The 23723-nt window shown below is 41.0% G+C and overlaps 1 protein-coding gene across 2 annotated transcripts in view; it reads left to right on the forward strand.

The window, feature by feature from the left end:
* Positions 1-16786, forward strand: part of WAPL (WAPL cohesin release factor) — an 80721-nt gene extending 63935 nt beyond the window's left edge. For both annotated transcript variants that reach the window (XM_064145115.1, XM_064145114.1), the window contains 10 exons: positions 2117-2228; positions 4724-4821; positions 8074-8150; positions 9341-9516; positions 9762-9877; positions 10580-10741; positions 11848-12055; positions 13231-13319; positions 13889-13984; positions 14354-16786. In XM_064145115.1, the coding sequence (XP_064001185.1) occupies positions 2117-2228; positions 4724-4821; positions 8074-8150; positions 9341-9516; positions 9762-9877; positions 10580-10741; positions 11848-12055; positions 13231-13319; positions 13889-13984; positions 14354-14419 (1200 nt within the window). In that variant the 3' untranslated portion in view covers positions 14420-16786. The remainder of the gene's footprint in view (positions 1-2116; positions 2229-4723; positions 4822-8073; positions 8151-9340; positions 9517-9761; positions 9878-10579; positions 10742-11847; positions 12056-13230; positions 13320-13888; positions 13985-14353) is intronic.
* Positions 16787-23723: the final 6937 nt, after the last annotated feature.

Raw genomic sequence — 23723 nt, forward strand, 5'->3', positions numbered from 1 at the left:
TATAAACATGTGCGGGTACCCTGTAAAATAGTTCAGAAGGAGAGAAGTGGGCTAGAAGGCACCAGGGCCTTTTGTGTTCCTTTCCTGTGATTGCTTCCCCCATCAGCAGAAGGAGGGAGAGTAGAAAATATGTCTGGGCAAGCCAGGACATGTTTAGGCCTATTTTGGCCTTCCACAATGATGCCCAGTAGTATAAATACTAAAACACTCCAAGAGACTATAACTTAAAGTCTTAAGACACTTTGCGAGACAGTTCAGCACTGTATTTTAAGTACTGTATGGCCTTGGAGCTTTCATGGTGAAGGCATTTAAGAAGTTAACTATATCTTCTGCAGCCATTAAGATCTCTAAGAAGAGTTTTTAATCAGCTTCCATTAATCTACTTTAGATTATGCATTATTTCAGATGTCCATGTTAGCAATATTTTCAGCCTCAGTCTACAAAAACTAAAGGAGTATCTGAAGAGGATGGGAAAGCTTCAGAGAGATCCAGGGAACTGTCAAACTGCTGTCTTCAGGTTCTCTCCACTCAAAAAGCATTTTTGTTTAGTTGGATTCAGAGGGAAAGTTCTTCATTCATTGTTTGAAATATCCTCATCTCCTTTAGCACCGTGCTTTTAACATACAGTTTTTAAGAGTGTGAGGTTTTGAGTCTTCTATCTCCTAGTCATGAGATGAGAATACTGTAACCAAGTATGGTTAGTTTCCCTCCTGCAGGAAGACTTGATGAAGGGCTGTTGGCATTTAAAGGTAGTTAGCAATTTACTCAGTTGCAGGAATAACTGCAGCTTTGCCATCATGTTTGGGAATTGAGATGCTGCTGAGTCTAGGTGTGACTTATTGTAGCCTTGCTGCTCTGTGATCTTGTCCCCCATGCTTTCATGACCGAAGGACACTTCCACTTACATTGTAAGAGCTGTGTTACTGTATGCCTCTCGGTGACAGTGTGTTTCTGAGCTTGCTCCAAAGAAATGGAAATTGCTAACTTTGTGTGAAAATTCTTCTTCCTGAAGACTAAATTTCAGCTTTCTTTTCCTTCTTGGAAATAGGTATTTGGAAAACAAGGAGAGCAGCTGAAGTTGTTGAGAGGGACTCATACAATTTATAACTTGACTTGCCAAATGAGTGGGGTGTTTACCAAAGCCTGGTGAATACTGATATTCCCAGGAATGCTGAAGTTTAAACTGATATCCTGGAACATGCTGCTGCACAGCTCAAAATAAGCACACAGCCATCCTTGAAGAGTGCTAGGGAGGAAAAGTAACTTGAGAGTGGTTCAATTCACTTAGCTTTAATGAGATTCTAGGGCTTTTTCTTTTGACCTTTTCATCAATATATTCATGTACCATACATGAAATTATTCATCTTACAGTAGTCCAGATTTACCTGTGTGTTTTCCAGGTGTTAAAGAAGTCAGTTTTGTGCTGGTGTAAATTTATATAAAAGCTTTCTTATTAACATTCACCTCTCATTAGAGGCTGTTGGGAAAAACAAGGCATGGTCTTGACATTATATATTTTGGTTAAAAATACTGCAGGGGTTTAACTAAGATAACCACCTGAAATCCTTACAGCTTCCTTTTGCAGGATGTAAAGTTAACCCTTGTTGTTGTTGAATGTATACATGTATTCTTCTTGAAAAAAAATAATATGAATAATATGGTAAGATTTTCTACAGTGATCAATTGCCACCTTAAAATTAAAAACACACTAACTATGTTAGATTCAAACATAGTCTACAATGAGCAGAGCAAATGTATCTTAAGACAAGGAAGCAGTGTTCACTGTGACTTTTTTTTTCTCCTGGGTGTTTGACTTGTCCATTTCCTCCTCCTACTTGTTTCTTTTGATAACAGGAGAAACAAAATAAATTAGGTTTACTGTTCTATTAATAAAATAAAGAAGAAGTTGAAAATGCAAAGTACCTTTTTATCAGTACCAAGGCATTTTTTAAGATACACATATTTTTCAATCTCTTCTTGCTCCCCCTGGTGGCTCCTCTATTCAGAACCTCTAGGTTTGTTTTATGGTTTTCCATCATGCATATTCATGTGATTTGATATATTTCCTACAGTTGCATATGATGATTTCTCTAATTATGGAACCTAACTCTTTCAGACTGGACATTTGGCAATGGAGACATTACTGTCTCTCACCTCAAAACGAGCTGGGGACTGGTTCAAAGAAGAACTGCGACTTCTAGGTGGTCTTGATCATATTGTAGATAAAGGTATACTGGATGTGCTGCTTTGGCAGTGTGAAAAATTAGTAAATGTTTAAAAATGTTTGCTTTATTGATGTTTATTGTGGTTAAAAATAGAAACATGTATTTTTCTCAGCAATGTTGAAGTACCCAATTTGATATCATAGAATGGTTTGGGTTGGAAAGGACCTCCAAAGAGCATATAGTACAATGCCCCTACAATGAGCAGGGATGTCCTCCACTAGATCAGGTAGCTCAGAGCCTTGTCAAGCCTGACCTTGTGTGTCTCCAGGGATGGGGCCTCAAGTACATGTTCAGTGGGGCAACATGTTCAGTGTTCTGCCACCTTCATCATAAACAACTTGTTCCCAATATCCAGCCTAAACCTACTCTAATTTCAATCTATTGCCCCTTGTCCTGTCATTTCAGGACTTTGTAAGCAGTCTCTCTCCAGCCATCTTGTAGGTCCCTTTCAGATATTAGAAGGCTGCTACTAGGTCTCCCTGAAGCCTTCTCTTCTTCAGGCTGAACAACACCAGCTCCCTTGGCCTGTGCTCATGGGAGAGGTGCTCCAGCCCCCTGACCATTGGATGTGGAACTGAAAACAGTTTTCAGGTTAAACAGAATGTGTATAACTTTGCCTATGATGTGCAGGATTAAAAATAGCTTAAGTGTAGACAGAATACAAGCTACTGTGCTACATATCTCTGTACAGGATACAAGTACAGCACATTTATTCTAGAGTCAAATGTATTTTTGCAGTCTTCCAGAATTATTTTCAGGACTAATACTTTTAAGACGAATATTCCAGAGGAAGTCAGACCCCAAGGAGAAATGATTGGAGTTTTGTTTACTTTTTTGTTTGTTTGACACTGTCTGCCACAAGCAGCTCCTGGCAAAGCTGGCAACTTGTGGCTTGGACAGATTCACTCTGATATGAGTCAAGAACTGCCTCGAGAGCCGGGCCCAGAGAGTGGTGCTAAATGCTGCCACGTCCAGTTGGCAACTGTCACTAGTGCTGTGCCCCAAGGATCAGTGCAGGGCCCAGTCCTGTTCAATATCTTTACTGATGATCTGGATGAGGGGATTGAGTCCAGCATCAGTAAGTTTGCAGATGACACCAAGCTAGGAGCAGGTGTGGATCTGTTGGAGGGTAGGAGAGCCCTGCAGAGAGACTTAGGCTGGACGGGTGGGCAGAGGCCAATGGGATGAGATTTAACAAGGCCAAGCTCAGGGTTCTACACTTAGGCCACAACAACCCCAAGCAGTGCTACAGGCTGGGGACAGGGTGGCTGGAGAGCAGCCAGGAAGAAAGGGACCTAAGAGTACTGGTAGATAGTAGCTGAAGATGAGGCAGCAGTGTGCCCAGGTGGCCAAGACAGCCAATGGCATCCTGGCCTGGATCAGGAACAGTGTGGCCAGTAGGACAAGGGAGACTATTTTTCCCCTGTACTCAACACTGGTCAGGACACACCTTGAGTGCTGTGTCCAGTTCTGGGCTCCTCAATTCAAGAGAGATGTTGAGATACTGGAATGTGTCTAGAGAGAGGGGTGATAAAGCTGGTGAGGGGCCTGGAGCACAGCCCTGTGAGGAGAGGCTGGGGGTGTGCAGCCTGTAGAAGAGGAGGCTCAGGAGTGACCTCATTGGTGTCCACAGCTCCCTGAAGGAAGGTTGTAGCCAGGTGGGGGTTGGTCTCTTCTCCCAGGCAAGCAGCAACAGAACAAGGGGACCCAGTCTCAAGTTGTGCTGGGGGAGGTCTAGGCTGGATGTTAGGAGGAAGTTGTTGGCAGAGAGAGTGATTGGCATTGGAATGGGCTGCCCAGGGAGGTGGTGGAGTCACTGTCCCAGGAGGTGTTCAGGAAAAGCCTGGATGAGGCACTTAGTGCCATGGTCTATTTGACTGGCTAGGGCTGGGTGCTAGGTTGGACTGGATGATCCTGGAGGTCTCTTCCAACCTGGTTGATTCTATGATGATACTTTTTGGGTCAGCATCTCACAGATAGGAAAAGGGACATTTCTAAAATTACTTTTTCAGCTCAAGAATTCCTGGCTTTAACTTAAGCAGGGAGGTGGATAAAAGTATTCAACTTGCACACAGTTTTGTATTTCAAAGTGTGGGGACAGTGCACGCTGTACTATTTTTTCACTTCTAAAAAACAATGCAATAAAGAACAAAGTCTTGTGCCGTACAGTCTGCTGTTAGCAGGAAATAAAATACATAATTAGTGGCAACAAATGTATAAAGCCAAAATTGTAAGGGCATTGTTGGTTTTTTTTTGGGTTGGTTGGTTTGGGGGGGGAGGGTTAAGTTTTTTTTTTTGGTTGGTTTTTCTTTGAAATTTACCTAGAGAGTGGAAAAAATTGGAATACTGCTTATGGATTTGTGATTATTTCTTAGTATTGAGAGTTTAGTGAAGTGTTAACCAAGGTTGATAGTGACTCTTTGAGTAGCTAGTTTGTTTGTACACTTGGCATTTGAAGACCTCTTACTGGGAAATACAACTTCTTTTTTGTTGTTTAGTTAAAGAATGTGTGGATCACCTAAGCAGTGATGAAAATGAAGAGAAATTGGTTGCTTCGTTATGGGGTGCAGAAAGATGTTTACGGGTCCTAGAAAGCGTGAGTATGAGGAGATGCATTTCTGAAACCTGCTTTTGTCTCAACCACACATCTTCAGTGTCAGATTGTGTCATTATGCAGTTAGATGATAACACTGCTTGTGTTTTAATAGAAAATTGTAACTTTCTGGTGTTTTATCAGTGTTCCTGGGGAGTTGGGATTTTTGTAATTCCTGTGTATCCATTCTCTATACTGTCTTGGGTTCAAATGCAGGTTCCCAGAGACTCTAATAAATGTAATAGACCCAATGACAATTTATAGAATTTATAGAGTGCCCTCCCCTCTTTCCCCCTCCCTTCCCAGAGATAGGGAACTAGATGTAGAGAGGGAGAGGTGAGCACACCCAAATAAATCAATCTCACTCGATTTGGAAGTTAAAAAGGAAAAGTTTAACAATAACTTAGAAAAGGTATTGGAGGTAGGGGAGTTTACAAAGGATAAGGAAGGGAAAACAGCAAAATACAAAAAAGGGATGGATACAACTCGAGCAATGTGATGGTGTCTCTGCCTCATGGCTGCCACGTGGTGTGCTGATATGCAGTATGAGTGTGTGTGGTCAAGAGGGAGCGCAGGAAAAAAGAGGATGAGGAGCAGGAAGTGCTCCTCTTTTATACCACAGGAAGTGGGGGGAGTGGGCTAACCATCACCTGGAGTGTGGCCCACCCCTGGGGAGGGGCCAAGACCCCTAGGGTCAGGTTCAGGGTTACTCCCCCAGGAGTGTTAACCCTATACATATACATAGAGCATTGCAAGTTTATTTTTGGTAAAAACAACTGAATGTAACATGATGCTTTTTTCTTAAGCTGCTACAAAAAGCTGCTGTTATGGATGTTGGTTTTGAGGTGTAAGTTTGACTCTCTAGTGCATTTCTGGTGATGAACCAGAGAAAATAAAAGTAGCATTTACTTAGAAGTAATAAATTGATGTCTATTTTAAGACTTGCTGCTTTCAAACATTAGCTGGCTAAGCACTTGTGATGGTTTGGGTGTTCCCTGCCCCCCACACTTTGGAAGTCACCCAGATTAGACTCAGCTGGCTCTGGAAATACAAATGAAGCTTTTATTTACAGCTAGCACAATATACAAGCAGATATTTACAGCATATACAGTTATATACAGAAATATACAAGATAAAAGGTAATAGAGAAACACAACTCCCCTCCCAGAAACCTGAGTCCCCAGGAGGGGCTCTCAACCACCCCTTCACCTTCCCCCTACCCCTCTCAACCTTACTCCAGTCCCAAGGAAGAATAGAGGTTCAGCCAGGGGGTTAGGATTAGTCCAAAATGGAGGGTGAGGTTAGAGAGTAAGATGCAGCTCAGCTAGCAGCCCAGCAGCAGCCCAAATGAGAGAGATTATCTATGTTTGTATTTCTTGTTCCTATACTTCTCAGCAAGCCTATGAGTGAAGTAGACATCACCACTGTTTTCCTTTCACAGGCTGTAATCTAGTTCTCCTCACCAAAACATTCTAGCTAGGCTCAAACTAGCACAGCACTGAAAGAGAGAAGTGCCCTGTAAGTCAAGCTAGGCAAATATATTGAGATGGTAAATATTTTTTTAATGAAAATAGTACAGGACTGTGAACAGAATTAAAAGTTTCTCCTAGTTTTGTAACTGACAGGAGCCAAAACAAGCCACTGCCTTGTTTTGCTGAGTTCCGTATTTGTTGCCAGTGTTACTCTTTTTGTATTGTGGTACAGTAAGCAAGCAGAAGAGTGCTGCTGTTTTTGAGCAGTGCATCTCCATGCCTCAGGAAGTGACAGTGGAGTTTACAGGATCATAGGATATTAGGGTTTGGAAGGGACCCAAGGAGATCACTGAGTCCAACCCCGCTGCCAGAGCAGGACCGCACAGTCTAGCACCAAGTTCAGAATACATGAATGTCAATGAACACTTTAAACCCAAGGCAGAGGGCAGATAGCTACAGTGGCAACTTGTTTTCGTCATGCAAGTAGGACAGAGTCAAAGAGAGTGTGAAAAAAGTGGTTTGGGTGTTACCCACCCCCCACACACTTAAGAAAATCACCCAGACTAGGTTCAGTGGCTGGAAATTGAATTGAAGCTTTGTGCTTACAGCTTAGCACAGTATACAAGCAGATATTTACAATATATATACAGCTATAGACAGAAATATACAAGTTGGAAGAGTAATACAGAAACACAACAGCCCTTCCAGAGCCCATGGAGGGGCTCTCAACCACCCCTTCCAGCTTCTTCCCACCCCTCTACCTTACCCCAGACTCAAGTTCAGGGTGAGTCTGGAGGGTCAGCCTGGGGGTTTAGGAAGCAGATGTATTAGTCAGACAGCAAGTTAGGTTAGAGAGAGAAGTTCATGCAGCCCCAGAGCCCAGAGAGAGACTCTGTTATGTATATTTAATGTTCTTGGTTTTATACATCTCAGCAAGCCTATGAGTGAAGTAGACATCACCATTGTTTCCTTTTCACAGCCTGTAATCTAATTCTTCTCACCAAAATATCGCAGCTAGGCTCAAACTAGCACAAAAAGGAAGTTAAAAACGGAGAAAGATGTACAATAACTGATTCAGGGCTGCAGACTTAAAAATTAATGGTACCTATCTCTTTACCTGCCTTCTGAATAGTAAGAAAAAATTCAGATGCAATTCCTGCTGTTGTAACAGCAGAAGAACCTTGTTTAGTGGTAGAATATTCAAATTTGAACATAAGGGTGGTTTGGGATGTAGTAAGATCCTTAGGAACATGGAAGAAATTAACAAGAATCAAATCATGCAAATTTGAGTGAATTTTTTTTCTGTTTCTGAAAATTGATTTTGAATTTCAGTCAAGGGAATTAAGGGAAAACTTGATTCCCCCCTTTCCCTTGCCCCATGATTAGTTGCATAATAAGCTCTTAGAAGTGGAGGTGAGGACAAGTCCTGAAAACAACAGTATGTGTGTCATTGTATCCTGGGTTAAATTTACACACTTGCATACACATACACATCTGGGACATCATAATGAATATAGGGTTCTGCTGTGCAGAACATTTTGCCACATGGTTTCTGTACTTATTGTACTAGGGAAGGTGGTTTTATCTTCAATACCAAAATTTTATGTGATTGATTACAAGTTGAAAACCTGAAGAAAATACTGGCCAATGATAAGTCGAAGTTTACACTGCATAATAACCAAGGAAAGTGGAACGGAATAAAGTAGGGTGGTAGTGGAAGGGAATGTTTCTCTTTCACGGGAAAAAAAGTCCCACTTTTAATACTGTTTTCTCCTCTTTTTAGGTAACTGTGCATAATCCAGAAAATCAGAGCTATCTGATAGCATACAAAGACTCACAACTCATAGTCTCCTCAGCTAAGTAAGTTGTAACAAGAAGATGTTTTTGAAGGGTGCTGCACATGACAGAGCAAAAAAAACCTGAATAATTGTGACATCAGAAGATTCTAGAGGGAAATATCCCACAATTTCCACTGTTGCTTTTCATTAAAGTAATGCTGAAGTTAATTGAGATGACAGTATGAGTAATTACCTGAGCACTACCAATATGCAGTGTTTTGAGTTGTTGGTTCTGTAAAGGCTGAAAACTGAATTCAGCTTCTTCTGTACCAAGGAAATATGAACACAGAAGAGGGCAGCTGGGAAGCTACCTTTATTATGATTTTATTAAGCTTTACTGTTCACTAAAATGGAGCATAATGGAATTGACAGTGTAAGTAAAATTAAACTAGTGAAATTTTATTCTTAGATGTTCTCTCTGGCAAAGATGCTCATACAGATACCTCTATGACATTTATCAATATGGGTGAGGTTTCGCTTGACTGACAGAGGTTGCATCCTTCTTCTGCTGCTCTTGATGAGAGATTAAATAAAGCTGAAAATGTAACTGCAGGCCTCATTGGAAACATAACATCCAACCCCAAAATACAACACACACATGCCACTCACTCCCATTTACTATGCTATTTTCAAGAACATATATATATATATATATTTGTATATATTTACATTGAAATCAGTGTTGTCAGTTTAACATCAAACTGATGTCAGACAGTAAAATCATGCCTGTGGTAAAGTAGTATGAGGTTAAGATTTTACTGCTAGGAAGTCACATGTACTTTATTTTTTGCAGGATGGAAATATTTCTGAGGATAGAACAAGGGAACATTTAGATAACACTTTCAGAGTAATATTGTGTCTTGATGATGGGAGGATATGAGAGCCGGAGTTTGTAGAGAGAGGGGGAGATATCTTTTGTAAGACATTGTGATGAGGTTGGAAGGAAAAATTAACTTTGCTTTTGAAATCTCAAGCTGATAAGGCTCTAAGCCACAAAGCTTTTTGAATTTTTCTTTTCACAATTTCAGTTGAGCTTATAAAAGTTTTTATGTGTGATGAGTTTATTATCTCTCTCTCTCCAAACTGAGCATCTGGGTATCAACAAAACACTGCATAAGCCCTGTTTGAGTGGTTTTCCTGGTAAAAAGAACATTAAGGTGGAATGTCCTCTATGTGGTGGAGGTAATTCTGTTCTGTATCTTCATCCTGCAGAGCACTGCAGCATTGTGAGGAATTAATCCAGCGATATAATCGTGCCGAAGACAGTATCTGTTTACCGGACAATAAGCCTCTGCATCACCAGAATGTAACTAACCATGTGGGTAAAGCAGTGGAAGACTGTATGAGGGCCATCATTGGTGTCTTGCTCAACCTGACAAACGATAATGGTAAAACAAAACCCAAAAAAGCATCACATAAAGCATTCATGTAAACTGTTTTCTTGTATCAAAGTGCAGTGCAATAGAGCAGTTATGTATGGTAGATGCTTGCTTCACAGTAACTGGCAATTACTGTAAAGCCATTTGCTTTGGCTGAGAGTCTTGTTTGTCTTTAGGGCCAAAAAGTTCTTGTCAGTTTGCTTATGAGAAGGAATATTTTCCAAACTGAGTCTCTACACTCCTTTTGTTTACAGAATGGGGTAGTACAAAAACAGGTGAACAAGATGGTCTGATAGGCACAGCCATGAATTGTGTGCTTCAGGTTCCGAAGTTCCTACCTCAAGAACAGAGATTTGATATTCGGGTGCTGGTAAGCTGTTGCAGCTGTTATATTAACAGATCATGAACTGCCTTATTCTCATGCATCTGACTACACTGGTTCCAATTAAGGAGCAGCCTCTGCAGTTTTTATTCACCTCATATATACTTAATGATGTACTTAAGACTTCTGTAAGAATTTTATGCTTTTGACTTCTAACCGTTTTCCTGGGGTTTAGTGGGGAAAAAGTCACTGCTAGATGAACAAAGAGATTTACCTAAATTCATCTGTGAATTATCTAATTTTCAAATGTCTTCCACTTTAGAAGTACAGGGCATGTTACTGTTTGAGATACTTTGTCAGATTCACCTCAGCTTACGTGAAATGGGTCAGTGTAGCTTTCACAGCATCAGTGAAACTGTCTCTGAGAAGAGTCTTAAGAATATATGAAGATTTGGCACCTGAATGGTTAATCTATAAATGCAGTCTCATCTTTAAAAATGCCTTTTAAGTTAAGAATTGCAAAAGCAGATTCCTGCATACAAGTTGTAGTGTGACAGGGACTTCCTTTTTGCCTCATGTTGCTTTAAATCCTGATCTTTCTATCATACTGTTTCCTAAAGGTGTGTTAGTAAGTTCTGTATCCTTAAATAAGATAAAGCCTAAAGACATTATTTATCTGGATAAATGTGTTTTGGCAATTTATCCCTTCTTTAATGTGTGCAATCCTCTTTGACTCTCCAATTCTTGCAGGGATTGGGTCTGTTGATCAATCTAGTAGAATACAGTGCTCGGAATAGGCACTGTCTTGTCAATATGGAAACATCATGTTCCTTTGACTCATTCTGTACGGGAGAAGGAGACGATAGCTTAAAGATAACTGGACAGATTGATGCTGTTCAGGCCTTAGTGCAGGTAAGAAATGCAGTTTTCCTCTAATAGTCAATATTTCTCATTACCAGACTGTTAGGGGGGAAGGGACAACTCACCAAGGAAGATTTGTAAGCATTTGTTTCTGTTTAGTATTTTGAGTGATACATCAGAATGGGGAAAGAGGAGTACTGCCCACAATTCTGAGATTACAAACAGCTTTCCATGTAAAAGACACTGTTGTCATTATCACAGACATCCAAAGGCTGCTGTCATGCTTAATAAAGCTTTCTTATTCCTATACAGTTCATTTCTAGTTTTTGTCTTCCTAATTGGCTTAATTCTAGTTTCATTTTAAACTAGCTGTAGAAATCACAAGCTACTCTTTTCTTACATGCTTTGCTGCCATAGGTTTTAGGGTTTTAAAGTACTGTCTTTTGGAGAGTTTGAAACTTTCTTTTAAGAAAGTATAAGAAAGCATAATGGTTTATAAGAATATACAGATGTAATAATTATGGATGTGAAACAGCAGTCTTAAATGTTATAGATTAACTTGCTTTAAAAAAAAGACAACAGTTTTGGTGAATTAGTTCTATTATGAAAACTAAAAAGAACTGGAAGAAAACTGCAGCCTTTTTATTTAAGTGGAGATGATTTTATGAATGCTTTTAGCAATTCAATTCTTCCATTTAATTGGATGAAAGACTATAGCAGACTAAGAAGAATTTCAGCAATAAAAAATATTAAATATTGTAATGTGTACAGCTTAGCAAGGCACTATTTAAAACTGGTGATTGCCTGGCTTGGGAAATAATTCACAGAAGTGCACAATATGAGACTGTTGATTCAGGCACACCCTTGATAAGGTGCTTTCAGTTACCCTATCAAATCTTGGGAATGCGTATCTCAAGGGAAAAGCTAAGATATCAAAGAGGGGACAGCTAGCATGAAAAGAAAAGGAGGACTGGTAGAGAACAAAAACTGCCTGGAAAATACAACAACTTTTAGTCTTTAAGCTGTCTCAAAGAAAATTACTGAAACACTGAAGAGGAGCCTGCACACTGGCTCAGCACTAGGGAGGGAAAGGTATTAATTCAATGTGTTTAGGGTTTAATTTATAATAGAAGCTCTCCTGAAATTTCCCCCATTAGCTGTTTCTTGAGCGCGAGCGAGCAGCACAGCTGGCTGAGAGCCAGACAGACGAATTGATTAAAGAAGCTCCTACTGCTCAGCATGATAAGAGTGGGGAATGGCAAGAGACAAGTGGGGAGATACAGTGGGTCTCCACAGAAAAAACAGATAGTACTGAAGAGAAAGATAAGAAGGAAGAAGATGATGAAGAACTCGATCTTAATAAAGGTATGTTGTCTGGCTGTGATGAGCTCAGAAAAGGCAAAGAACTCTATGATTGCATAGATTCCCACCTTGTCCACTGCTTCCTATAGACATGCGGTCTCTTGGCCTGAGATTTTCCTCAGTGTATCCCCCAAGAGAAACTGGTACAGATGTTTTCAAGCAGTTCAGAGCTGAAGCACGAGTAGTGGAAGAAGTGATGGTACTTCTTATTTCCTTAATAGTACCTTCTGTCAGTTCCTTTTCAAAAACAAAACCAAAGGCCCAAACCAAGCCTTTTTAGAGACATGTAAGAAATATTCTGGAAGAAATGGCTTTTAGACCTTAATCTTGTTCTTCTGAAATAGTCCTGAAAGTGACCTGCTTTCATTTTTTTGTTTGTTTGTTTCTTTTGGGCTTGGAGGTTTGTGTGTGTTTGTTCTTGTTTCATGCTACTTCTGAGGGTGTTAACTCCCTTCATTGTTTACATGTATACTGCTTCAGTTCTCATCTTTGTATCTGAGTTCTTTCCACTCCATCAGTGATGTCCCGGGTACCTGTATAATGCCTTGATGTGCTGTACTACTGGTAGTTTCTTGCAGGTATTTGCTTCTCTCTAAGGTGACTTACATAGTTTGCCTCTGGAAAATGTGTCATGTTTGAAATATCAGTCTTCTAATCGTAGGTGCAGTGTACTACTTCTAATAATGTTTTCTATTAGGCATGTGTGGAGAACTACTTTCTCCAACCTTGCTTTATATACTGCCTTCTTTTTGTAGCTTCCTCAGCTGGTGTCTTTAGCTATTTGTGGTTTGCTCAAAAATGCTGAGTCATCAGCAAAAAGTGCCATATCCATTATCCTTAACACAACAAACTTCTTTTAGCGGAAGCATTACTGGCTTAAGGTATTGCATGAAACACATTTGTGATTCGATGTGTTAAGCATACAGTTTGCACATGAAAATGACAATAAAATTTCAGTATAATGAGTTGAAAGCGAACGAGCACTGTTCTGTTCGGGAATGTGCTGTTAAGTACAAAGTTTGTCTGGGTTTTGTTTGCCTCTGAAGTCTCAGTCCAAAGGCTCATTTTGTTTTGACAAGAAAGAATTCTGAAAAGCAATAATGAAAGATTGTATTCGAAGCAGTAAAAGATAGCAGCTGCGTAGAGAATATAATACCCTCTGTTGTCTCTCTTTACAGCTCTTCAGCATGCTGGGAAGCACATGGAAGACTGCATTGTGGCCTCATACACAGCATTGCTTCTAGGCTGTCTCTGCCAAGAGAGTCCAGTAAGGGAATCAGTCAATAGCTTTCTCTTAAGTCCAATACCTTTTTTAGTGCAGTAATAATGTGAAGTATTGAAGTGGGTTTGTTACATTAGGACTCAGTGTGAGCTGGTACGCTGATGAAGCTGCACCACTGTATATAGCTTTGTGAACAGTTGCCAGTTCTAGAATTTGGAGTGATATTGGCAATCAGTTGAATTCTCAACCTTTAAAATTATAAAGGGAGATTCTCTGCATGTCAGGAGAGTAATCTGGTGAGATATTTAAAAGTTCCTGATCCTGTAGGTCCTGGGGAGGTCTGAGGGTGAGGAGGACCTTTATTAAAACAAAAAGTGAACAGAATCACAACAGCTTCAACAGATTTTTAGCAGCTGTTGTTTCCTAAAAGCATAAACATATTAAACACAGGAGTATTGCTCAAGAGAGATTTAAATCATAGAGATGACAGCAAAAGTCATCTTTATAATGCTAGGAATATATTTGTTTTACTGCATTTCACTTCTAGACTAACACATTTTTTTAATCAGAAATGTATTTTCCAAATTAAAATAGATTTTTGTTTTATTTCTTAGATCAATGTGACTACTGTGAGGGAGTACTTGCCTGAAGGGGACTTCTCAATAATGACTGAAATGCTCAAAAAATTTCTCAGTTTTATGAATCTTACTGTAAGTAATATGTATTTTAAATTGCTGCATGTGGACATTTGTGTAGGTGTGCTTTCCATTAACAGTCTCTACTTTTTTTTAGAAGGATTTAATGGTTTTCAGTTTGTTTCTTCAGATGAGCACAAGGTGATTTTGGTTTTAATCACTGAACACTTTAATTATTTGGTAGTAAATGGAATGAAGCTACTTTGATTCCATTTGATTATAACTGGGCAGGAAATACATTTTTAATCCTCCCAACCTAGCTGCTTTTACTGATGTGTAATTCTAAATACTACTACTGTTCTGAATTAATCTAGCTCTCAAATATTTTAAAGAGGTGTGTTGCAAATGCTTGTTTGTTACTTTTGTTTTCTATTAATTTTCCAGTGTGCTGTTGGAACAACAGGCCAGAAATCTATCTCTAGGGTGATTGAATACTTGGAACACTGCTAGATACTTTACTTCCGCTGCAGGCACTCTAATGCTGGAGCTACCCTTAGACAAAAGAAGAAGTCATGAAAGAAGTCCTTGAAGGATATACCAAGAGCATTCATCTGTGTCATTCGTGTTCAGATTTTTAAGGCTACCTGGTCCCTTAACCATGCACTCAGCATTTTCTAAAGACAGTTACTACATCAATCTGCAACTATCAAAAATGAGGGGGAAAAGGTTCTGAGGAAAGAAAATAAATAAACCATGCTGTTTATGATGCAGTGCAGTATTTAAATATTTTTGGCAGGGTTTACCCTCTCTATCTTTTTTTCTTGCTTTGTTCGTGACAAGTTTCAAGGGGAAAACTTGCTGCTGATAGTGCAACTGCTGTTTACTGTTGAGCCACTGTTTCATGCCAGCCAGGTGCAAAGGCAGCTTAGCTACTGAGGTATCAAACAAATGTTCTAATAAAGAAGTTCTGGACAGCAGCACTGCTCCTATTTGAGTTTAATTTGCTCTTGCTTTTTTATTACTAGATTACTCCAAAATCTTAAGATATAAATTTCTAAATACTTTTGTGATCTTAACTACTGTCTATATTTAAAATTTGTTGGAATCCAAAGAGGCAAGGATTGGATAGTTTATTTTTTATACTGTTTTGATTGAAATTAGGTTGTTGAGCTGTTTCTCAGTTCTAAAACTACCACGGCCCATGCACTGTAAACTGATAGACCATAACACTTTGTAGTTCCAAGAAGCATTCATTACCTATAAACATACAAAGCCATTTGAGGGTATGTTATCCACAAAAGAAATCCTAACTGTTAAAAGTTGTGCCCTGTTTTAAAAAAAGAGAGAGGGAAAACAAAAAAACCAAACAACTTAATCCCAGGGTAGTTTACACATTTAAGAAGCAAAAACTTTGAAATGCTGTTAGAATTTGTTTGGAGGAAGCACTCGAGATGTATTTTATAATGCTCAGTACAAAGAATTTGGATGTTTTAGGGGGAAGAATTTTCAAGAAGCTAAAACACCAATGGGGATTAATGTTTCCAGCTGACATAATCTTTCTATTTCATTCTTCTGTAGTATGACAAAGTTTAAATGCATACAACGCAAAGCCTTAAATTGCTGATATAGCTAAGATTTTGTTCAGTCTGAGGTCTAGTTCACAGCAAAGCATTGTGTTTGAAGACTCAAATGGAACAAAGAATCCCAGAAAATACATGAATTTTTTTTTTTCTTGCACTCATTATTCAGACCAACAGAATTGGTAATTATTTTTATTGAGATGGTCTTGAATATTTGCAGACTGTTCTGAGTTCTGCTTCATTGACCTTTTTTTAATACCTGTAAAGGTAGTGACATCATGAATTTGTAAAACTTGAAGCCATAAAAATATTAGTTCTGTGTATAATGAGGAGGAAATAACAGGAAATCTAACCTGCTTTTAGATCTTGTGTTATCTCCGTGTATAAAGTTAAGAACTTGTGCTTTTGTATCAGTGCCAGCTGTAAATTTTTACATACAGTGGCTGCCTTCTATGTCTTCCTATTTTTGATAATGCAGATTGTTGGGAATTCTGTAAGGAAGTAACTGATTAGCAGCAAAAATCCTGTGTTGGTCATACTTTTTTGCGTTTTCTCTCATCACCTTCTAAAACTTAGGGTATCAGTGTAACTTAGAAAAGTTTTTGAGGTTGTATTCCCCTTAGCTAAATAATCAATATTGGGAGAGAAAGACAAGCTGTATGAAATGATGGACAGCAGGAGGAAACTACCGAATATTTTACTACCCATCTAGTTTTCTGATTTTAAGGATTTTTTGCTTCTCCTAGAATTTCAAATCGATTATTCTGTAGTTTTCTGCGGAGAGAGATGGCGAGAGAAACTAAAAGAGAGATGCGATGACGGGGGAAAGCAGGGACAACTACCTTTCTTTGTTACACTGGTAACTGGTTGGGAATTGATTTACCTCAGTGTTTAACAGTTTTTTAAATGTAATTAATTGTCAAGCACTGACAGATGCAGATTCTTTTTTTTTTGAGGGTGGGGGGAGAAATCACCCTATGAACTGCAGTGCATTTTTGTGTGTTAGACCCTCAAATAACTCTGCATTAAAGGGTACTTGAGGCCAACTTGCAAATTAAAGTTTTAAAGTAACTTTTTTCCATTGTAAATATTTGTGTAAATACTCTCAATTGGAAATTAGAACAGTAGAGTACTTTTCTGAATCCAATCCTATTTTTATTTTATACAGTATTTCTCAGCTGTGATCTTTGGAGCAAAAGCCAACGGCAGGAAAAATAGTTTGTACCAGTTTCATGAAGTATGTCTTTGGGTTTTTGTAAATAATTTTAACTCAAATAAAATTGCTACTTTCAATACATATCTTGTCTTTTAACATGCAATAAAACACTCCTCTGAGTGATTGCAGAATGAAGGCAGTGTCAGGTAAATTGTTAAAAGGGAGAGAAGGAAAAATGAGAAAAATTAGTAGAGGAGCATCCTGAAGGTAGTGCTCAGTTTTTCACTGGTGAGCTGGGACAACAAAATGTAGTGCCTGGACCTGGGGCTGTGGTCAGTCGCACCAGCTAAGCCTTGGACTTTTGTGGAGATGATGTTCTCAGTCTTGTGATGCATTTTGGAGTTCACGTAACTTGCTCTTGATCTTTCATCTGAAGGGGGGTGTAACAACTCTGAACTGAAGTTAGAATAACAAAAACATGGGAAAGCATAGGGGGAAATAAGGCAAATCTTATTATGGTGATACTTTTCACGTCGGGGGGTGATGCTAATGGTTTCCTTTGGTGAAAAATGAGCAAATTACCACAAGCATTGCTGTGTTTCTCTGTTAATCTGAACAATGCTTTAATGTCAGGATGGATTTTTTTCCTCCTTACTTGATACAACTAGGTACAGATCCAATATGCAATAATTCTTGAGCTGTAAAGTGAGTTCAATATCATGTGTCATCTTGGTGCCACTTGAACAAGCATCAGCATAATGTAACTTCAGTTCTGTGCTGTAAAGGGATGTTGCTGGAGGTTGAAATATGGAGCAGTATGTTATTAGTATGTGGCCCAGTAGGAAGCAAATACAGTGTTATGTAAGCAAATGTTTCTGAACCAAAAGGAACCCCATCTAGTAAAAGTATTTCCTCTTGGGTATTTTGTCAGTAGATACGTAGTGGAAACATTGTGTAAAGGCTCTGAGATGTCCTGTAAATCTGAAAATGCTGATGTCAATTGTGAAGCTTCTCTGGAAGATCTGGGAGTTGTAGCCCTTCACATAAATTATTCTCCCTTCAGACGCTTTTGAAAGATACAATTTGCATAAAAACAGTGATTCAATGTGATATGGCTCCTATTTATCAGAAGCTAAATGTGAAAGCAAGTAGCATTGCTGGGGATGATTTCTCAAGCTGGCCTCCTGGAGATTTCTTGTGCTGTCAGCAGATTGAGTCTCTCACAGCAGATGATTTGATACGGGTCACAAAAGTATAAAAGCTTCATTCTTTCCCCTGAGCCAAGCGTGCAGCCAGAATAGTGCAGTTCTGCTAGAGAACTGAAAAATCACTGCATTGCCACTTCTGGGTGGAGAAGAAGATAGTGGGAATTCTCAGAACAATTTTAGGGTGTTTTTATAAGTTTTTCTGTAACAATGTTCTAACCAAAGTTCTTGGGTTTAGCCATGTTTTCAGGCTCAGGTACTTTCTTGAACTGATAAAGAGGTTTTTGATGTCAGATGCACTGGCAGATATTCTGTCTTCTCTCACTTTTCCTTTCTGGACATCAGTAATTCTTCCCTTGAATAAGCAGAAGTGAAAGCATACTTGGTTTGCTGGGCCTGTTATTACCAGGCAAACCTAGGTGGCTTACAGTAAAGTTTTGCTGTGCATTTTTTCTCATTAATGTGGTAGTTACATTTAAAGGGCAAGGAAAACAAGTGCTCAAAACAGAGAGAGGCTGCTGTTGTTCTGCATCAAGCCCTTCGTTGTAGGATGGCTTGTTAATTGAGTGAAGATAATGAGATGGGAATTTGCCCCAAATGCTGCTAACCGAACTGTTTTCAAAACCAGACCAATGTAATTCTCGATCCTGCTTCTTTTCTTCCTTTGTGTGGTATGTTCTTTTGTCTTAGGGTGAAGGATTATTTTAGTTTCCCAGAACAGAAGACGTTCATACATATTCTTTTTTACCTGCCCTATATAAAGTTCCCCTATCTAACAGACTTTAATTTCTTAAGATGTTTGCAACATCAGTAGGTGCAGATAGTCTTACCGTAAATTAAAGTGAAACCATTATGAATAATGCAGGTGCTTGAAGTCCTTATCCAAGAGTAGATTGATTTACTAATGCCACAAGGATCTTTATTCCAACTGTGAAAATTGAACTTCATTTACAGCTGCAGGTTAAGCCTTGTGTTGCCATGCTCTCTCTGTGACAACAAGCACTCTGTGCTGATGCAAAGAGTAAGAAGCCCTGGAAAAAGCAGTCCTCATTGGAAAGATAGGGAACTACACTGGAGTCCTCATGTCTTCCAAATTGTCTCCCAACCCTCAGCATTTGGTACTGCCTGGTGAACTTCCACAGCATCAGCTTAAAGGAGTAAAGGCCAGTCTTAAGGTGTGTGAAAAGCTAGATTGATAAATAGTAGTTGTTCAGACAGTAGTACCTATGGCGTAGACTCAACATTCTAATCTGTCTTAGATGGCCCAAAGATATTTAGAGGAAGGTTCATTGTTGGGTAAATGTTATTGGGAAAAAAATAGTGAACTTTGCAGAGTGAAATTAGGTGTTGTGCAAATGAGGACTCTTCAGAGTAAAGGAAAGAGTAACAGGAATATTACCCCACTTGTAAAGCTGACCTTGTGACTGTGTCTTGGAACAGCAGTTCAGTGTTGGTCGTTTGAGTGAGCAGCAGTAGTTTGTTGCTCTTTTCCCTGAACTCTCTAGCTGTGTCACTTTACCCTCTTAAGAGGATTAAAAGCATAATAAGGAATAAAGACATTGAAAAGAGGATCTTCAAAGGTGCCCCAAAGACTTTATGTTTAATTGTGGAAATGAGTATTTACCACCTGGACTCAAACTAGACTTCTGCAGCATGTTCTTAACTCGCATTGTTTTCTCTTCCAAATTCACTCAGCCAAAACCTGAGAAAAGCTGCAAGGGCCACAACTGGAAGAAAAATTTAAAACCCTGCAAATGCTACAGATAATTTTACTTTTTTTTTTTTTTCTATCCAGAAAAGAACAATTATTTAACTGGCCCATTTGATGGGACAAGGACTTGTGAATGTGGCTGTGACAGTATGTCCTGGTGACAACTGCTGCTCTTTGGTTTTCTTCTGCAGTAGTGTTCTACTTAGTGGAAAGCAAACTCTTATCAAAACAGTGTGGATATGTCTCTGTATGGGCACACACATGCATGTATCTGCACACATAGGGTTGGATTTTTCTGTTGTTACCAGCACCTAATGCATGAAAATCAAGATGAAAGGCATTACTGCACAAGTTTGAATGAGAAAAGAGAATAAGGAGTTGCTTTTGCATCAGATGAGATCGTTCAGAAGCTATGCACGCACCTTAGTGCCTCTGAGAATGATGCCAAAGTTGTGGACCTTCTGGCTTTTCTTATGGATGTGCTGTTTGCCTCTTAAGCATTTCTGGGGCAAAAAGATTTAAAATACCCAGTCTGTGTTGTTTTCTGGTCTGCTGTTTGAATGGAATTTAAGTGCAGCCATATGCAAAACTTGCAGTACAATCATCTTGCTTTACAGAAAGAGTCCGGCATAGAGCCACAAAGATGATGAAGTGAGTGGAACATCTCCTTTATTAGGAGGGAGCTGGGTCTCTTTAGCTTGGAGAAAAGGAGACTCCAGGGGGGACCTCATTCATGTTTATAAATACATGAAGGGTGAGTGTCAGGAGGATAGTGCCAGGCTCTGCTTAGTGGTGTCCAATGGCAGAAGAAGGGGCAGTGGGTGCAAGCTGGAGTGTGGGACGTTCCACAAGAACCTAAGGGAAAACTTCACTGTGAGGATGACAGAGCACTGGAATAGGCTGCCTGGAGAGGTTGTGGAGTCTCCTTCCCTGTAGATGTTTGAAACCTTCCTGTTCCCATGTGACCTGCTGTAGGTGCTCTAGTATCTGGCAGGGAGCTTAGATTAGATGGTCTTTCAAGGTCCCTTCCAACCCCCTAACATTCTGCCATTCTGTGATAACAGCTATTCTCTGAGGCATGAGTCTAGGTTCAAAAGGTTGATATTGAAGTTACTGAGCCTCAAAAAGTAGTTTAGTAATGTTTTATATAAACTGCTATGTAACATCTGGTGTCATTTTGCTGGCTCATATTATGAACTTTTGCCTTCATTCAGCAAGAAACTTTCAAGGCACAGGTAGCTTATTCGAATGAAAAATGCCAACATGTTTGTCTAGGTTCAAGTGCTATAATGAAATTATACTTTAGCAGCAGAAATGGAGCACTGTAAATTAAAGTGATGCAATTATTGTTTGTACTCGTCTTTGCCCTCACTATTTTTAAAACCTGGCAATAAATTTTTAAGAAGAAAAATGTAATCTTCCTAATGGAAAAATCTGATTGGAATTTGTGTGCTGAGTACCTTTATATGTAATGTGGTGTTTTAAAATGGAGTTTTCATCTTGAAAACCCACTTTTTAATTTGTGATACCTAAGATTACAATGAGAGTCTTAATGAGGATTTTGCAAGAACACATTTGTAGCTGTTTTGTTCCAGGTAACTGTAAAAATTCCTCCTTCCTTATTTGGTGTAGGTTGTAGAAGTATCATTTTCCATTTGAGGCAAAACCAAGCATCATGTAGGACTTCAAATGTCATTCTGTAGAACATCAGCTAAAATTTCTGGGACAAAACAGTACTCTAGAGTGATGGGAAGATCATGGAATAGATCCTCTTGGAAGCTATACTGAAATATGAGGAAAGGGAGGTGTTTTGAGACAGCCAGCATGGGTTCACCACAGGCAAGTCTTGCCTGACCAACCCAGAGGCTTTCTACGGTGGTGTAACCACATCAGTGGACAAAGGGAAAACAAGAGATGTCATCTGTCTGGACTTTTGTAAAGCCTTGGATGCAGTCCCCCCTCAACATCCTTCTCTCTAAGCTGGATACAGATTTGATGAGCAGACTGTCCATTGGATAAGGAAGTGGTTGGATGATCACATCCAAAAGGTAGTGGCCAATGGCTTGATGTCCAGATGGGGACAGGTGACAAGTGGTGTCCCTCAACAGTCTGTACTGGGACCAGTGCCTTTCAGTATCTTCATCAATATTGGCAGCAAGATTGAGAGCATCCTCAGCAAGTTTGCAGATGATACCAAGCTGAGTGGTGTGGGTTCTGAGTCTGAAGGCTGGGATGCCATCCAGAGGGACCTGGACAGGCTGATGAGAATCTAATGAGGTTAAATAAGGCACAGTGTCCTGCACCTAGATCAGAGCAATCCTCTGTATCAGTACAGGCTCAGAGATGATGAAATGGAGAGCAGCCCTGCAGAAAAGGACTTGGGGCTGCTGGTGGATGACAAGCTGGCTGTGACCCAACAATGTGTGCTTGCAGCCCAGAAGGCAAATCGCATCCTAGGCTGCATCGAAAGAAACATAGGCAGTAGACAGAGAGGATTCTGCCACTCTGCTCTGGTGAGACCTCAACTGAAGTACTGCTGTGCTGAGGATTTCAGAGCTGGATGCAAGGACATGGACCTGATGGAGCAGGTCTGGAGGAGGACTACAAAAATGATCTCGGAGGTGGAACACCTTTCCTTTGAGGACAGACTGAGGGAGGTGGGGTTGTTCAGCCTGGAGAAGAACCCAAGGAAATCTAATAGTAGCCTTCCAGTACCTGAAGGGGGCCTCCAAGGCTGCAGAGGGGTTATTTCCAAAGGCCTATAGGGATTCTATTCTCTTCTCCTAGCAGGGGCTGAAATGTCATCCTGATGGACTGAAAAGACCTAAAAAATGGCTACTGTTTCAGGATGCTAAGATTGTGCCCTGAAGTCTAAGGTCCAGGATACTTCATGGCATTTGGTTCATGGCCCTTCTTTCATGGAATCATAGAATGGTATGTGTTGGAAAATCAGTTAGTCTAAGCTCCTTGCCAGAGACTTGAGCACCTCGAGTGGCTCACACATATAAATATCCAGGAAGGTTTCGAGCATCTGCAGGGAAGGAGACTCTACAGTCTGCACCCTTCAAGTGCTCTGTCACTTACAGGGAAGAAGATGTTCCTTCTGTTCACGTGGAACCTCCTATGCTCCAGCTTGCACCCACTGCTCCTCCTTTTGTCACTGGACGTCGCTGAGAAGAGCCTGGTGCCGTCCTCCTGCCACTTGCCCTCACGTAGTTAAAAACTGAAGGAGGTCAGCCTGCAGTCTCCCCCAGGCTCCAAGCCCCAGCTCCCTCACCTTGCCTCAGAGAGGGGAAGTTCCAGTCCATCATCTTGGTGGATTCTTTCAACGAGTTCCCTCAACTCCAGGGGCCCTGAACTCCTGCCTCACGACCTGGTTATCCTGTAGCAGTCCCGGTCAGCAGGGGTGGGGCTCAGGCCAGGATTCAATTAAGTGACTTGGCACGAAGGAGAGACGAGGCCGAGCAGCTGATGAAATGTGTCTGTTCGATTGGGCTTGAGCAGAGTGACATGGGAAGCAAAAGGAGAGGGAAAGGCAGAGAGGAAGGGAGAGAGGGCGAGGACGCTGCGGGGCAGGGGGCAGCGGTGCCCTGTGGCGGAACGGCGGCGAGGGCCGGAGGAGCAGCGCGCGCAGGTGGCCGTGCGGGCGGCGCGGAGCGGAGCGGCGGCCGGAGCGGGGAGTGCTCGGCACAGAGCAGTGAGGAGCGGTGTAGCGGGGAGCGCTCGGCCCAGAGCAGTGAGGAGCGGTGTAGCGGGGAGTGCTCGGCGCAGGGCAATGAGGAGCGGTGTAGCGGGGAGTGCTCGGCACAGAGCAATGAGGAGCGGCGCAGAGCACACAGAAGGGCGCAGTGCCCTCGGCGCGTCGCTAGCACGCGGTCGTCCGCACCTTGCCGTTCCCCGTGACCGCCCGCGCTGCCTCTGGCGCGGCGCAGGGTGCGGTGCGCACAGCGGCCCCTGGGTGGCGCTGTCGCGGTGCGCCCAGGAGGCGGACGCGCGCGCTCCCGCCCTCACAGACAGGACGGCCGCTAGGGCGGGCGGCAGGCCGCGACGCAGCCCGCTGGAGGCAGCAGGGCCAGCTCCGTGCCGCACGGTGCCAGCTGCACCGAAATACTGAGCAGACGTGAAGTTAGCCCGGAATTGTCACACCATAGCAAGGACCAGC

Source organism: Pogoniulus pusillus, chromosome 6 (genome assembly GCF_015220805.1).
Source record: "Pogoniulus pusillus isolate bPogPus1 chromosome 6, bPogPus1.pri, whole genome shotgun sequence".
NCBI lineage: Eukaryota > Metazoa > Chordata > Aves > Piciformes > Lybiidae > Pogoniulus > Pogoniulus pusillus.